Source organism: Phodopus roborovskii, unplaced genomic scaffold (assembly GCF_943737965.1).
Source record: "Phodopus roborovskii unplaced genomic scaffold, PHOROB, whole genome shotgun sequence".
Classification (NCBI taxonomy): Eukaryota; Metazoa; Chordata; class Mammalia; order Rodentia; family Cricetidae; genus Phodopus; species Phodopus roborovskii.
The window spans coordinates 35,571,538-35,587,020 of record NW_026126525.1 but is presented as its reverse complement, the minus strand read 5'-3'; the positions used below and the strand labels follow the sequence as shown (position 1 = coordinate 35,587,020).

Genomic DNA, 15,483 nt, shown 5'->3' with positions numbered 1-15,483 from the left:
GAAGAGAGGAATCAACTGTATCAGAGAAATTAAATTTAATAAAACCTTAAGGCGTCTATATGTACTATAATTATTACATTACAAGACAAATCTTATTTGTATTTGGATTTACTATGAATTTGCACATACAATGAACATTTGATGCGACAGACAATATCAACATGTTCCATGTCTCCCACCCTTACCATAAATGTAATCCTAAGATGTTAAATAAAAATATACAAATGTACTTTATTTTTATGATTATTATCACCATTATCAAATACCAAGCAATTAATAAATACTTTATGATGCACACTAATTGCCATATTTTTCTTTGTTGGGACAGGAAGATCACAGCTACTGAATTTATAGCCAGTTTGAAAGAAAATACAAACACATAGACTAGAAAGATACATTAGTCACAAATACAGTGAAATATTTAATTTTGTGACAACTTTTGATTACTAAAATTTTCAAGATATCTCTTTTTAAACAAACAGTTGTACTTTGTTCCTCTACATTAACTAATTGTGATAGGATGGAGCAGAAAGAGAGGGAATGGAGACTAAGGCAGACAGAAAATTAGCACAAAAGTGTGAGTTTTTCTTTCTGCTCCCATCTTCCTCCATGAAAGAGAAATCAAGAACTATTGCTCCTGAACCCATTAATTTCTGTTTACCAGGTTTAAAAAATGTATATACATACATAATATATATACTCACGATCTTATCTGGGGAAGGTCTGTTTCTATTTTGTGGCCTGTGTTTCTAAAAATTTGTATTGCAGCTTCTGCTACCTTGTCATCCTCCATTCTTAGGCACTGTAACAAGGACTCATATGTCTCTGCAGAGTGGAACGAGGTAGGATGTGTGAAAGACAGAACCTGGAGGAATAGATACACCTTATTTAAGAGTACAGACAATAGTTCTAACCTATTAAAAAAGGAGATTTCTTTCAACAAATACAATAGTGTACATATGCTAGTTCCACCACATGGAATACAGATTACCTTATTTCAGCCACCATTGCAGTTACTTTTACTCATGAGACACTAATGAAAATAGTGCATGGCCACTTCCCTAAGATAGCTATTATGCCACGTTTGACTTAATCACTTCCTATCTTGGTTCACACTGGTACTTACAATAAAGAATTTCTACTGTGTGCTCACGTGTTTTTAGGTACATATGCACGACCGTGTTTATGGAGTCATAAACACATTTTTGGCATCACATTTGAGAACCAAGTTCAGTTTGAGACAGGCCTTCTTACTGCCATAGAGCTCACTAACTAGTGAGCCACTGGACCATCCTGTTTCTCCTTCCTCAGTGCTAGAATCACAAGCCTGCTACCAAGCCAGACATTTTTACTTGGGTAGTAGGATCAAACTGAGGAGCTCGTGATTGCAAACCAACTTCTTGACAAACTGGAAAGGCTTCTTTCTTTTAAAATAATTCACTTTATGTGCATTGGTGTTTTGGCCTGCATGCATGCCTGTCGGGTACCCTGAAAGTGGAGCTACAGACAGTTTGAGGTGCCACGTGGGTGCTGGGCACTGAACCTGGGTCCTCTGGAAGAACAGTCTGTGCTATTAACCACTGAGGCAGCTCTCCAGCCCAGAGGCTCATTTCTTATGGAAAGTCTTATGGAAGGTGATCTTCCAATACTAGTAAGTACTCATCAGCTTATGCATATATTTAGGTATGATCTTTTTTATTTGAAATACGCTCTAGGTTTATTGATATTTACAAAAAATACAGTTCTGACTGTCAAAATAATAATCTATACAGAAATATGCCAAGTGAAATCCTCACAGAAAGTTCATATATTGCAGCTTTCAATAATGAAGACATTATTGTGGACTTTTAATTACAAACATGTAATTATTAGCTTGCTTATTTGGACATGAGCCCTACCCAGTTTTTTACCATTAAGGAACTTATACCAGCTTATATAAGAAATGACTACAATCTTTATAATGTATGAATGATTAGACTAGCCTCTATTAGATACAAGAGCCATGTAAAGAGGAAGCAGTCCAGCTTGTTCTTGAAAAGTAAATATTACATACACCCTAAGTAATGTACAGAAATGGGCCCACGGAGGTTTTTTTTTTTTTTTTAATTTACAGAAAAACTGGTGAATTCCATTTTCAAAACGGACAAAAAACAGTACATTAAAACTCTGGGCCTTGGATCTCTGTGAGTTTGAAGTCAGCCTGATCTACACAGTTCCAGGACAGCCAGGGCTACACACAGATGATATCATATAACAACTCCAATTGTTATCAACTGCCTCATTTCTTTAACAGTAAGACTGGATTATTTAGCATACATGGTCACAGGTATAGCAGGAATGCAAAAGGTGATCAGAAATAGATTTCTTTTAAAAAGATTTATGAACACTGGGGTTTTGTTTACATGTATGTCTGCATGAGGGGTCGAGATCCTCTGGAATTGAGTTATAGACAGTCGTGCCATGAGGCTGCTAGGAATTAAACCTGGGCCCTTGGGAAGAATGTCCAACTGTTGAGCCATCCTCCAGTGCCCAGAATAGATGTTTTTAAAAAAGATGCTACTGTATAATGTAAAATAATTATATGATGATACAAAAATGATTTTGTAAGATCTGATATCCAGACAAGCCTGGTAGCAGACATCTATAATCATAGTACCTGGCAGGCTGAGATATATCCAGTCTGGGATATAGAATGAAACTATGTTAAAAAAAAAAAAGAAAAAGAAAAAAAAAACTTTAAAAAAATTGTAATTTCTACCATGAAATTTTATCTTTTGAATAATTTAAAGTAAAATAAGCCTGCTCTTGCATACCCTAAAGGGAATGCCATTATGAATCTTTGGAAATAAATGGAGAAAAAAATTGTTGTAAAAATACCTTAAGAAGTTCAAGTCCTGAGCGAATGGCTGAATCTGGACTTACACCCTCCTCTTCATCATCTGCTGTCCCTTCTATTGATTTATTCATCAATTTTACTAGTGCACTATTAAAAAAAGGAAATGTAAATTAGTAAGACTGCTTAGACTAGTAACTGAATCCTAAGAAAAATATGATAAACAGAGAATTTAAAAAGGCAATGGTTAAAGAAGTTTCTGTAACATGACCATAAGTACTGACTACTCAATAGATAAGCGTACTGTTATGTTATCTTACCCAAAACTTAAAGTATAATAACAACAACAATTTGACTAGAAATATTAATATTACCTATTGCAATATTAATTTCTACATATAAATACACTAATTCAAATAAAAACAATAAAAAAGGTTTATAATTGAGTGGATGGGAGTGGGATTGGGATGAGAGAAAGGGAAGGAAGGGGGATTGGGGTTGGTATTCAACATGGAAAATAATTTATTAAAAAAAGTTCAATAATTGGGCAAATGGCCACTCCTAACAAAATTCAGATGATAAGGCAGGCAAGATGGCTCAGTAGGTAAAGGTGCTTGCTGTCAAGCTTAATGACCTGAGATTGACCCCTGGAAGCCACATGATGGAAGACAAGGATTCCTCAAAGCTGTTCACTGACCTCCAAATAGGTGCTACATGTACATGTGCTACATGCAAATAAATGCAATGTAAAGATCCAGTAGTGTACATGTACAAGGAATGTAGTATTAATTGCACTAGCAAATTAATCTATATAATTGATAACTCTATTCAAAGAAATTAACAAAGTCAATTAATCAGAAACATGCTGTATTCATAAACAGATGCAATAGATACCACATACTTGTATGAAAATTATCCTTTCATATATTTACCACCACAAAATAGAGTATTACTTGATTGATCAAAATCACAATCTGTAATAAAATAGACCTTTTGTTGTGTGTTTGCTTATTTTGCTTTTCCAAGACAGAGTTTCTTTGTGAAACAGCCCTGGCTGTCCTATGCTTCTTGAGATGACTGTGTAGACTTTCCCCTTTGACTTCCTTGTTCTCTATGTAGCCCTGGCTGTCCTGGAACTTACTTTGGAGACCAGGCTGGCCTTGAACTCACAGAGATCTACCTGCTTCCACCTTGTGAGTGCTCTAATTAAAGGCGTGTGCCACCACCACCAGGCTGACCTGTTTGTTTCTGAGACAAGATCTCACATGTATCTCAGGCTGACTTCTTTTGGTCCTTCTTGAGTCAAGTCTCCTGAATGGTACTGCACAAGACCAGGACTACAGGTATTTACTTACTTACTTTCCCTGACTAAATTGGTAGTAGCATATATATATATATATATGAATGACCAGGAATGTAATTCTTAGAAAGACTGCCCAATTTATCAAGCTCTGACTTTGACCCTCTGTGCCACACAGAACTGTTGGTGCTTGTATATAACTGCAGTACAGGGAAAGCTAAAGTGGGAGGCCTGCCATGAGTTCAAGGCCAATATGGGCTATACAACGAACATCACATTAGTTAAGGTTACACAGTAAGATGCCATCTCAAAAGACAGGGATGGGCCTGAGGGACAGAGAAAAATTCTTTTCCTTTAATGCCATAATTGCTTCAATCAAATTATGATTTGTTTTAGCAGATAGAATCTTTGCATATTGCCTGGACTTGCCTTTAACTCAGTCTCAGTGATCTTCCCACTCAGTCTGAGTAGATAGGACTAATGTACACCACTTGTAGAATTCAAAAATTTTCTGCTGTTGCCAAGACAGGGCCTCACATAGCCCAGGGTAGCCTTTAATTCAATACATAGCAAAGCATAGTCTAGTCTCTACATAATAACAACTGGAATTATAGGAATATGTCACCACTTCTGGCTACAGTAATAAAGGATAATTTTTTAAAAATACAAAGTATGAGCCTGAGTTGTGTAGTAGACAACTGCAGTATTAGAACTTGGGAAGAAAACTACAAGGGCAGAGAGCCAGAATGGACTACATACAAAGTGAAAACAAGATGGTGTAGAGATGGCTCAGGGAGTGAGATCACACATCACCACTCCTGTTCCAGAACCTATGTCAGGTGCCTCATCATGACTACCCATAATAACTTTAGCTCAAGGGATTGGACACCGTTTTCTGGCCACTGAGGGGACTACTCAACTGCTCTAACCCAACAAAGACACACACTTAAAATTAAAAATGAAATCTAAATATTCAAAAGTCTATTAAACATATCCAAAGTTTTTTCTCCATACATACTCAACTTGCCACAAATTCATTTTCTCCTTTACTTGAAAGTGCCTGTGCTTGTGGGAAATATTTACCCCTTAGATTTTCTCAACCACCAGTGTAGATGAGGGGTACTGCACTTCTGCAGTCTCCTGTGCTCAATAAAGTAATAGCACTTATTTATGTAGCACACAATATAGCTGTGGCTGGGGAGCAAGTTCTGAGTCTTTGTGAATCAACCAAGCCTTAGATTCACCTTTGGTATCCCAGAGAAAATGCACAGGCCATAGTTTTTTCCCTTCTTTCTTAAGCTAGCAGAGATTTTTTTTAGTACTCATTTAACTTCTGTGAGCCCTTTACCATCTAGTCTCTTCTCTTTCTTCTCTTTCTTTAAAGATTGACTTTTATTTTTTATGTATATGTGTCACATGCAGAGACCAGAAGATGGCATTAGATGTCTTAAAGGTAATGGTTATCAGCTGCCCGTTAGGGGTTCTAGGAACTGAACATGGATTCCCTGGCAAGAACAGTATATAAACTAAGCCTGGAGTGGTAATGCTCATTTTTAATCCTATACCCAGGAGGCATATACAAGTCAATCTCTATGAGTTTGAGGCCAACCAATGCCATGTAGAGAGATCCTACCTCAAAAAAAAAAAAAAAAAAAAAAAAAAAAAAAAAAAAAAGGGGGGGGCGCAGGAGGGAAGGAAAGAATAATATATGCTCTTAACTACAGAATAGAACTATCTTTCCAGAACTCTTGCATTTTACATATATTTATTTATCATGTATCAGTGTGTGACCACACACATGCCACAGCACAAATAAGGAAGAAACAGTTCTCGTCTACCATGTGAATCCTGGAGATCAAATTCCAATCATTAAAGTTGGTGGAAAGCACCTTCTCGTATTCAGACAACACATTAACTTAACCTTTATTATGGCTTACATAAAAATCATTCATAATACTCTACTTTATAACCATTCCTCCTATAAAATATCTTCATAATTTGATGACATCAATATTTCTTTGTGATTCAGTTCTTTCTCTTCACCTCTTTCCACTTTAATTTTATTTTCATTCCTGGGAATCAACCACCATTACAATGACTATTGTAATTCTAACACTTTTAAATAATTTCAACATGGATAATTTTCTGTTACTCTCAATCTTTTCTTTTTGTTTGTATTCTGAGAAAGGACCTCATTATGTAGACCAGGCTAGCTCCCAAATCACAGAGAACTGCCCACCTCTGCTATCTTAGTGCTAGTATTAAAGGAGTATAAAACTATACCTGACTAATATTTTCTTTTACAACCCTACTTCATAAGCTATACATGGTGGGTAACCTGAGCCTATCATTGTAATCATCAGGAGGCAGAGGCAGGAAGTTACTAATTTCAAGACCAACCTGGTCTATATAGCAAGTTCCTAGTTCAAGGTCAGTCACGGATATATAGTAAGACACTGCCTCAAGAGACCTAAATAGCTCGACAGTGGTGTCAAATTGCCTAAAATCCCAGTACTTAGGCAGATATCTAAATTTGAGGCCAGCCTGCTACACAGAGTGACTTCCAGTGCCAGCCTATTTAAATACTTAATTCCTTTCCCCCTTTTTGTCTGCTACTTTTCCCCTAAAACAAATGCCAATATTAGCCACGTATAATACACAAGACATGTTAAGTGTGAGATATGCTAAGTGTGTTAAATTCTTTTATGTATTATTTAAATGAATGACATTTGTATGCATATAAACCTCTCCATAACTTAAATAAGTAGTAATTATCATAGCTAATTTTATAGATGGGGGGGATCAAGCTCAGAGCACCTAAGTAACCCATAGACTCAAGACCAGTATACTGGATTATATTCCTGGGAGTCCTTAGTTGGCTAATTCCTATAATTTGTACTTTTTACCACTCATCAGATGTATGGCTTATTTTTGGAGCTTTCTATAACACATCCAGTCACACAGTTGGGTTATATAACTTAAATTTTACTAGGAGCACTATGTACTTTATGTATAGTTTTTTTTTTTTTTTTTTTTACCCACTAAGTCAAAACAGTAAGTCTTTTATTTATATCTCTGCAGATTTGGCTAAATATAAGGAATGACTTTTTTTTGAAGATAGGTCTCTCTATGTATTCCTGGCTGGCCCAGATCTCACTATGTAGATCGGGTTGGCCACAAATTAAAAGGAATCCATTTGCCTCTGCTTTTTAAGTGCTGAGATTAAAGGCCACCAATCCCAGCTATCTGGCACTTTTTTTCTCATAGAAATTAATACACAAGGCACTCTTATAAAATTACTCTGCTAGAAATCTTAACCAAAATCTGAGATCAAACAACTCCTGATGCTACTAAAATTTTTTCAGTTTTCAGAAGATTTTGTACACTGGGACTCAAACAACAGTAATCTGCTGACATAATGAACCCTGTGAAATTTCCTGATGCAACTGCACATCCTTTTCAGAATTAACATTCCTACCACATTGTATCTTTAATCTACTCATTAAACTGTGATGTTACAGAGCCAGGCCAGACTTGATTGATAAGAACATGCACTCAGCACGGGAAAGGCCCTGAATTCATCTCATACACACCAGACAGGGTAAGTGGGAAGTAAATGGTACAGATCAAAGGACACTTACAAGAAATAATATACCTACATTTTTTTTGAAACTAAGAACAAAAACACTTGTTCCTTTTTGTTATTATTGTTTTGTTTTTCAGTAGCTATGAAAACAATTCTGGAACTCCCTCTGTAGACCAGGCTGGCCTCAAACTCAGAGATCTTCCTGCCTCTGCCTCCTAAGTGCTGTGATTAAAGATGTGTGCCATCATCGCCTTGCTTATTCCATGTATGTATGCATGCATACATGCATTCATTCAGTCATTCATTCATTCATTCATTCATTTATTTGCAAAGAAGGAAATTAGATCAGGATGTCTTACTTTGGTAATAGTAAAACTCACGTTCTAAGCTGAACTGCTCCTCTATAACTCATAGGTTTTAGCCACCAGTAACTCAGAATGTGACTATATTGGAGACAGGGCATTAAAGAATAATTATGTAAAGTGAAATCATATGGATGAGGCTAAACTAGGATGCCTACTATCTTTAAAAGATAAATAGAGTAGGACACTTATTTATCCTGGGTACACAAAGGAAAGACCATTTGAAAAAGTATCAAGAAGCTGCTCTCCTGTCTCAAAGAGGAGAATGGCTTTGGAAAAAAATACATGTTGATGTCACATTGACCTTGAGACTTAGTTTCCAGAAGACTTAGTTTCCAGAACCATGACTAAATAAATTCTATTATACATCCTGCCAGCCAATGTTATTTTGTTATGGTAACCCTAGAAAACTAGCATAACATGCTTTCTAATACAATGACAGAAATGATTCAGAGAAGGGAAATAATTAGTGGCTTCTTCAGATCTGGATAGATCTCCATTAAGAATCAGTGAGTATGCTACAGAGTATGCCAACATGGAAGACAATTACCACTACAATACAGAATCACTCACAAAAATTTACAAAGGAAATCATTAGAAATAAAATGTGAAGGCGGGCCTTGGTGGCGCACACCTTTAATTCCAACATTCAGGAGGCAGAGGCAGGAGGTTATCTGAGAGTTTGAGGCTAGCCTGTTCTACAGAGCAAGTTCCAAACAGGCTCCAAAGCAATACAGAGAAACCCTGTCTCCAAAAAAAGTGGATTGTTTTAAAAACACAAGTCCTCATTTTCAATACTCCATTCTGTTCTCACACATGAAGTACACAGTGATAAAACAGACATAACATAACATGACCACTAAAATGCTTAAGAAAACTCAATTATTAATCATACAGAACAAACCAGGATTTTAAAAATTAGCACATACAGAATAAATCTAAATGTAAGAACTCATAGAAAATATAAGGCATTAATATATAAAGCTACAAAGGCCATCCTTCTATTTGAATGGTGGTTCCAGCAATTCAACTCACAACCATGACTATGGATGAACATATATTATTCTGCACACATTTCATGGATTACCTTATGGCTTCGGAATCAATATGCACAGGAGCAATTCTTTCCAACAGAAATTTGACCATCTCTAGAAAAGGGTTGGTTGGCTGCTTAGGATTTGCAAGTTTCCGAGCTATTTCTCTCTATAGAAGAAAAAAAGTCTTACTTTAAGTTTCATCATTATATAGTTTTTCACAATAAGAATATCTATAGGTAGAAAAGCACTGAAAAATTTAAAACCATAAAGAAATGAAAAAAAATTCTTTTAGGCCCTAAAATATACATAGTAAGCAATCACTGTAAAATCTGGACAGTGGAAAGAAAGGATGCAATGTGTTTTTTGTTTGTTTGTTGAAACACGGTTTCTCTGTGTAGTTTTGGAGCCCTTCCTGAATCTTTCTCTATAGACAAGGCTGGCTTCAAACTCAGAGATCCATTTGCTTTTGCCTCCTGGGATCAAATGCTTTTTTGAAAAAAATTTCTAATTTGGTTATGCATAAACTTTTTTATTATTTCATAATTTAATAGAATATTGTGTTTTCTTTCAATTAATTTCCTTTAATAATATTACATTCTTAATTAACAATATTTGCATATGCAAGTATGTATGTCAGTGTGGGTTTGTGCACATGAGTGTAGGATCTTTACAGGTCAGAGGACAGTATCAGAGCTATTTCTCTCCATAAAAGTAAAAGATTACAGGAAGTTGTGGGCTGCTCTAAGTGAACTCTGGGAACTGAACTTTAGTCCTCAGCAAGAACAGTATGAGCTCACCTGCTATTAAGCCAGCCCTAATTTTTTTTTTTAAAAGGGTAACAAGGTGACTCAGAGGATAAAGGGTCTTGCTGCCAAGTATGACCACCTGAGTTTGAATTCCAGGTAGAAGAAAACTGAATCCTTTGACCTACTCATCCCTTTGCCCACAGACACCCACACCCACACACAACTAAAACTTTTGGAGAGGGGGCTATATAGCACATACACAATGGCTACTATGGACCCTCCAGAAGCATCAAGCCCAGGAACTTCAGAGTAGCCTAGGCCAGGGATACTGGGTGTAAAAAACCAAACCACAAAATGAGGAGAGAGGGGCTACACACAAAGTTGTATGAATGGCACTGCTTTTCAATACTGCAAAAACACAAGTAAGAGATAAATAGAAACATGCAGTCTTCCAGAATTTTGATAATGTGAAGATTTACTTACCATTCTGAATTCATGAACTAAAAACAGTAAATGTCTCTAAGTACAAAGATGGCAGTATTCTATCAACTATCTCTAGGTCTTCCAGGTGATTTAACTGTGTTAATGCATATCAACCACGTGCTAATTCAGACCATTCACAGACAAGTCATCTCCCATTTTAAATTAAATTTCATTTTATTTATTATTACTAGTGTGAGTGTTTTATGCAGATGCATGCATTCTATAACTTGCATGTATATGACAGGGGACAGACAAACTTCAGCAGTCAGTTCTTCCCTCTCATTATAGTTTAGAATTGAATTCAGGTGGGAGCTTGCCACTGAGGAACAGCACTGGACCTAGTCATCTTTTATTTTTAAAAAGAAGTGTTCAAGTGTTCATTCACCATTACTAGAAATGTAAAACCATTCCTGACACAATGATCTAGTTTCAAAATATCCTTTAAGACCCATATCAGGAATCACTTATGTAAGTCATTCTCTGACCTGTTTCTACCCCTCTGGGGTGAGTGATACCCTTCAATATGTAATTCTACTAGAACACTTACCACGTTGTGTTCACTATCAAAATAGTGACCTATTTCTTTCACCTAATCTACAAGTTGGGTAAGAAGAGATCATATAATACAAGTATAAACTTGATCAAGGGAAAAATAAATTTAGACTTCTGAAGATACAGTGTGTATTTTAATAATTCCATAAGTATCTGTTGTTTCATTTTTTTTAATTGTTGAGAAAGGGTTTTAAGAAACTAGCCTCCAATTCTCAATCCTTCCTCACCTCCCAAGTGCTAGGGTCACAAACATGAGCTGTCACTCACCTTTATTTTTTATTCTGTAAGACACACTAATGCTGGCCTCTAATAACTATTTCCTCTTGTCTCTACTGTGCTACATGGTACAATGGCCACCCTGCTAAATCCTGCAGCTCACAGGGTCTTGTGTTTCTACTTTACATATAATTACAAGGGTGATTTAAGTAATATATACAAGTTACACAGGACTAGCTAATAGAAAAGTGAGAAAAGCAGGAACCATTATCAGGCTCTCAAAATTACAAATATCTATTTATTTTGTGTATATGTACATAGGAATATACCATGGAAAGCTTGTGGAAGTCGGCCCATTAATATCTATTTTTGAAACATATTAAATATTTCTGGCTTAACAACCCAGGGATGCATGCTATTGCTCTTGTTTTCAAATACAAGTTATATCCCTATTTCTTCTCAAATCAAAGGTACCCCTTGATTTCAGGTACGCGCGCGCGTGTGTGTAGGGATATTTAGTTTGTTTTGTATTATGTGTTTGTTGTGCATGTGCACGCCTATGACTAGAGATCTGCCTTTGCCTCTGCAGTGTTGAGATGAGGAGCCTGCACCATAGTTTACATGGGTTCTGGGCATTTGAATTCAGATCTTCATGCTCTGTATATTAATACCAAAGGCACCTCATGATCATGAGCCCCTGCAATGGTTCCTGCAAAGATGACACTATCATGCTGATGAGATATAGGCTCTACTTGGAACTTAGTCACTATACCCTGCTATGAAATGAAGCATGAAAAATGTCCTTTAACATTTCATTGTCCTTACAGGCAAAACTTTAAACCACATACTCTCACGGGTATTTAAGTCATTTTATTTCATCAATCCAATTATATAAGTAGATGCTGCAATCCTTTCCATTTTCTTGGCTTGCATTGTTGTTTCCCAATATTTTCTTTCCCTTTTCTTTCCTTTACCTTACAATTTCACTTCTCTCCCCTTACCTTCAATTCTTTTCCCTTGCCTTGCTTTTTTGTTTCCTTTCCCATCTCTTCCTTTCCTGTCATTATTTTACCTTTACCTTACCTTTCCCTTGCATTCCCCCGGTTCCTTTCCCTTGCCTTGCCTTTTTTCCCTACTTTTCCCTTCACAATATACAGTACTATTAATTCTGAGTACCAAAGCAGTTCATCTTTAAATCTTTAAAGCAACCAATTATTCAGGTAAGTGTAAAGGTGAAAATACCAGGACACTTGGCCCATAGATGCACCTGGACAAAGAAGAGTTCTGCTTCTCTAAGTGGGCCTTGCAGCACATCATCTTACACACTCATCTCTTTAGATTCCCCAGTCAGTAAAATCTGTTTTATACTCATAGACCACTGTGTAAGAACATCTATTATAATCTTTAATACCCCATTACATACTTCAAAAATTATCAACTCTAGTCCCTTTCAGAACAAAAGTAAAAATAAATAACCAAAATGCTAATCTTTTATTCATGTTTTAGCCTAACTTTAGCATAATGTATATCTTATGCATAATAGCATTAAATGCTGAACACATGAACAAATAAAGTTTTCTCCCCTAAGTTTCTAGAATACTGATAAGGAGTGCAAGAAGACAGAGGCCTACAAAGAAATGTATTTCTTCAACAAATGAATCCTGTATGGCAACAGGACTATAATTAAATTATTGACAGACTTTGTTTCTCTGCTCAAATACAAAAGAAGAATACACTTTGAAACATTCTAAATCATTCTTTTCCATTTCTTAAGTGAAAGTATTTTATCTAGGTCATTTCTTAGGACCAGTCTCTCTGACTCAGGTCTAATGCCTCCTCCCTGCCACTTTCCCCACCCTGGAATATGGCTGGAGAGTGTTAAGAAAGAAGAATTTAGTTGTATTTGGATATATTACTAGGCAATTTAGCATCTACCATACAGTTAAAAGTCACAGAAATATATGTAATAAGATACAAATTTCTCCAAGTTATTAGAAAAAATTATAAAAGCATAATTCACTAACCACACAAATGTCAGCTTGTTTGCATGAACAGGTTGGACTGATTAATAATTCTAACTGAGACCGCAGTTTCTCATCATCACCAAGAACCTGGTTAAATTTCTTTACAAAATCTTGTGCTTTCCCAGGGTCAGGCAAATTCTCTATAAAATGAAGAGAATAAATATTAGAAAAGAAAGATAACTACACCAAAAGTATCTTTAAAACACTGATGAGAGCCCGGAGAGATGATTTAGCCGTCAAGAGTGTTTACTGTGAGGGTCAGGATGGGGGGTTGTTGGAGAGATGGCTGGAGAGCAGCTAAGAGCACTGGTTGTTCTTCCAGAGGATTCAGTTCCCAGTGCCCATATCATATCTCACAACTGTGTGTAAATTCAGTTGCAGGGGATCTGACACCCTCAAACAGGCATATATGAGAGCAAAACACTATACATATAAAAAATATATATATAAATTATTTTTAACAAAAAGTGTTTACTGTTCCTGCAAAGGACCCTGTAACCACATCAGGTGGTTCACAATTGCCTGGAACACCAGCTCCAGGTGATCTGACGACTCTGCACTCCCCGGGTGCATATCCTCACACAAAGACATACACATAATTAAAAATAAACACGAAATATTACAAAATAAATATGGGTGAACCATTAAAAGAAAGCAAAATTAGGGATTATCTTAACATTTATTCATAGTATCATTGTTTAAATTAATAACATGTTTTAAGTGGATTGGAAAGATGGCTCAATAGGTAATAGTACTTGTTGTTCTTGGAAAGAATCCAGGTTAAATTCCTAGCATCTCATGTTGGCTCACAAGCATCTATAAGTAACTCCAGTTCCAGAGAACTGAACAAGCACATCCATGATGCATATATATATATATATATATATATATATATGCAAGCAAAACAGTCATACAAATAATGTAAATATGAAAAAAGCCTGTTTGGTATTTACTACATGCTCATTGGGTAAATAAACATACTTACTTGCTATGGTCATCAGTTTCCCAAACATGGCAGAACAGTTAGCCTCTGACTGAAATTTAAGACAAAAACAAAAGAACAACTAGTCATTTGTATTCATCAGAGTCTATGATGAATTTATGGCTAACCTCCCTCTTTGTTTTGTGTGTGTGTGAGAGAGAGAGAGAGAGAGAGAGAGAGAGAGAGAGAGAGAGAGACTGCTACTAGCAAGGAACAGTAGAAAAGCAACAAATTAAGAGAAAAAAAGAAGGAAAAGAGATGTGAACAGGAAAACATTAAAAGCCTGAATAACAAGGTATGGTAGAATGTGACGGACTATATTGCTTGAGCCCAGGAATCCAGCCTTGGTAACATGTTCAGCCGACTAACACTCTTCCTGCCACACCTTCCTGGTTAGGTGGACTGTGCCCTACAACTGTGAGCCAAAACAAACCCTTCCTTCAGGACGTTCCTTTTGATCTTGTTGGATGTTCTGTCACCACAGTAAGAAAAGTAACTGATATATGACTAAAATCTCAGGAAGCAAATGCTGAGAAAAGGAAGGCTGTCGGGAACTTGAGGCTAAACCAGGCAACACAGTGATTTCTAGACCAACTTGAGCTAAAAAACTGAAGAAGGAGAAAGAAACAAACTAAAAAGGAAGTTTACCTCTGAAAACTGCTTAGCTGACATTTGTAAATTAATATACTTTGAGATTCTTTCTTTATATTGTACTACAGAAAAAAAAAAAACACTGATTTTCATTGTGAATTAAAACAAAAATCATAAACCTACTGTAGGCTGCTTGTGTAAATCCAATAGTTCACGCACATGACTCCGAAGCATGTTCTGACACTTCCACATTTCATTGAGAGCTCTGTACATAGTTATAAACATGAAAAAATATATTTAACAACACTGCAAACTGTTCAACTTTATGAGTTAAGTATGCTACTCCTATATTCCTACATAAAAATTTTAAGCAACAATTAATTAGAATTTAAGGAGGTTTAGTACTACACAGGCACTTTACCACTGAGAGGGAATGTCTGGGTTCAAAGGATCTATCTGACCCTGCCAGTGAAGTCATACATTCAAAGAAGCTTTAGTTCTAAGCAGAGGGAGCTAGAGAGTTCTGGTCTAATCAAAGAAACAGAAATGTGAAGGTATTAAAGTCCAGTGTACAGAGGATAATTGGAGGGCATATGGAAATTGGAATACACCACCAATGAATAAACAATAAAGGAAAACATACCTATGAGTGATGAAGACTGCTTAAAACAATCAGCTGATGCTTGCTAAGGACTAGCTTTCACAGTACCAGAAAGTGCTACATGAGCTTCCAAGGGAAGGAAGCAAACCTATAGTTCTATGTAGCTGTGA

At 36.2% G+C, this 15,483-nt stretch overlaps 1 protein-coding gene across 1 annotated transcript in view; it reads right to left on the bottom strand.

Annotated features, from left to right (window-relative positions):
- Pds5a (PDS5 cohesin associated factor A) overlaps positions 1-15,483 on the bottom strand; it is a 94,175-nt gene that overhangs the window by 27,366 nt on the left and 51,326 nt on the right. The window contains exons 14-19 of the mRNA XM_051198426.1: positions 14,896-14,977; positions 14,125-14,173; positions 13,140-13,279; positions 9,169-9,284; positions 2,878-2,983; positions 705-865 (exon numbers count right to left, since the gene is read on the bottom strand). Of these exons, the coding sequence (XP_051054383.1) occupies positions 705-865; positions 2,878-2,983; positions 9,169-9,284; positions 13,140-13,279; positions 14,125-14,173; positions 14,896-14,977 (654 nt within the window). The remainder of the gene's footprint in view (positions 1-704; positions 866-2,877; positions 2,984-9,168; positions 9,285-13,139; positions 13,280-14,124; positions 14,174-14,895; positions 14,978-15,483) is intronic.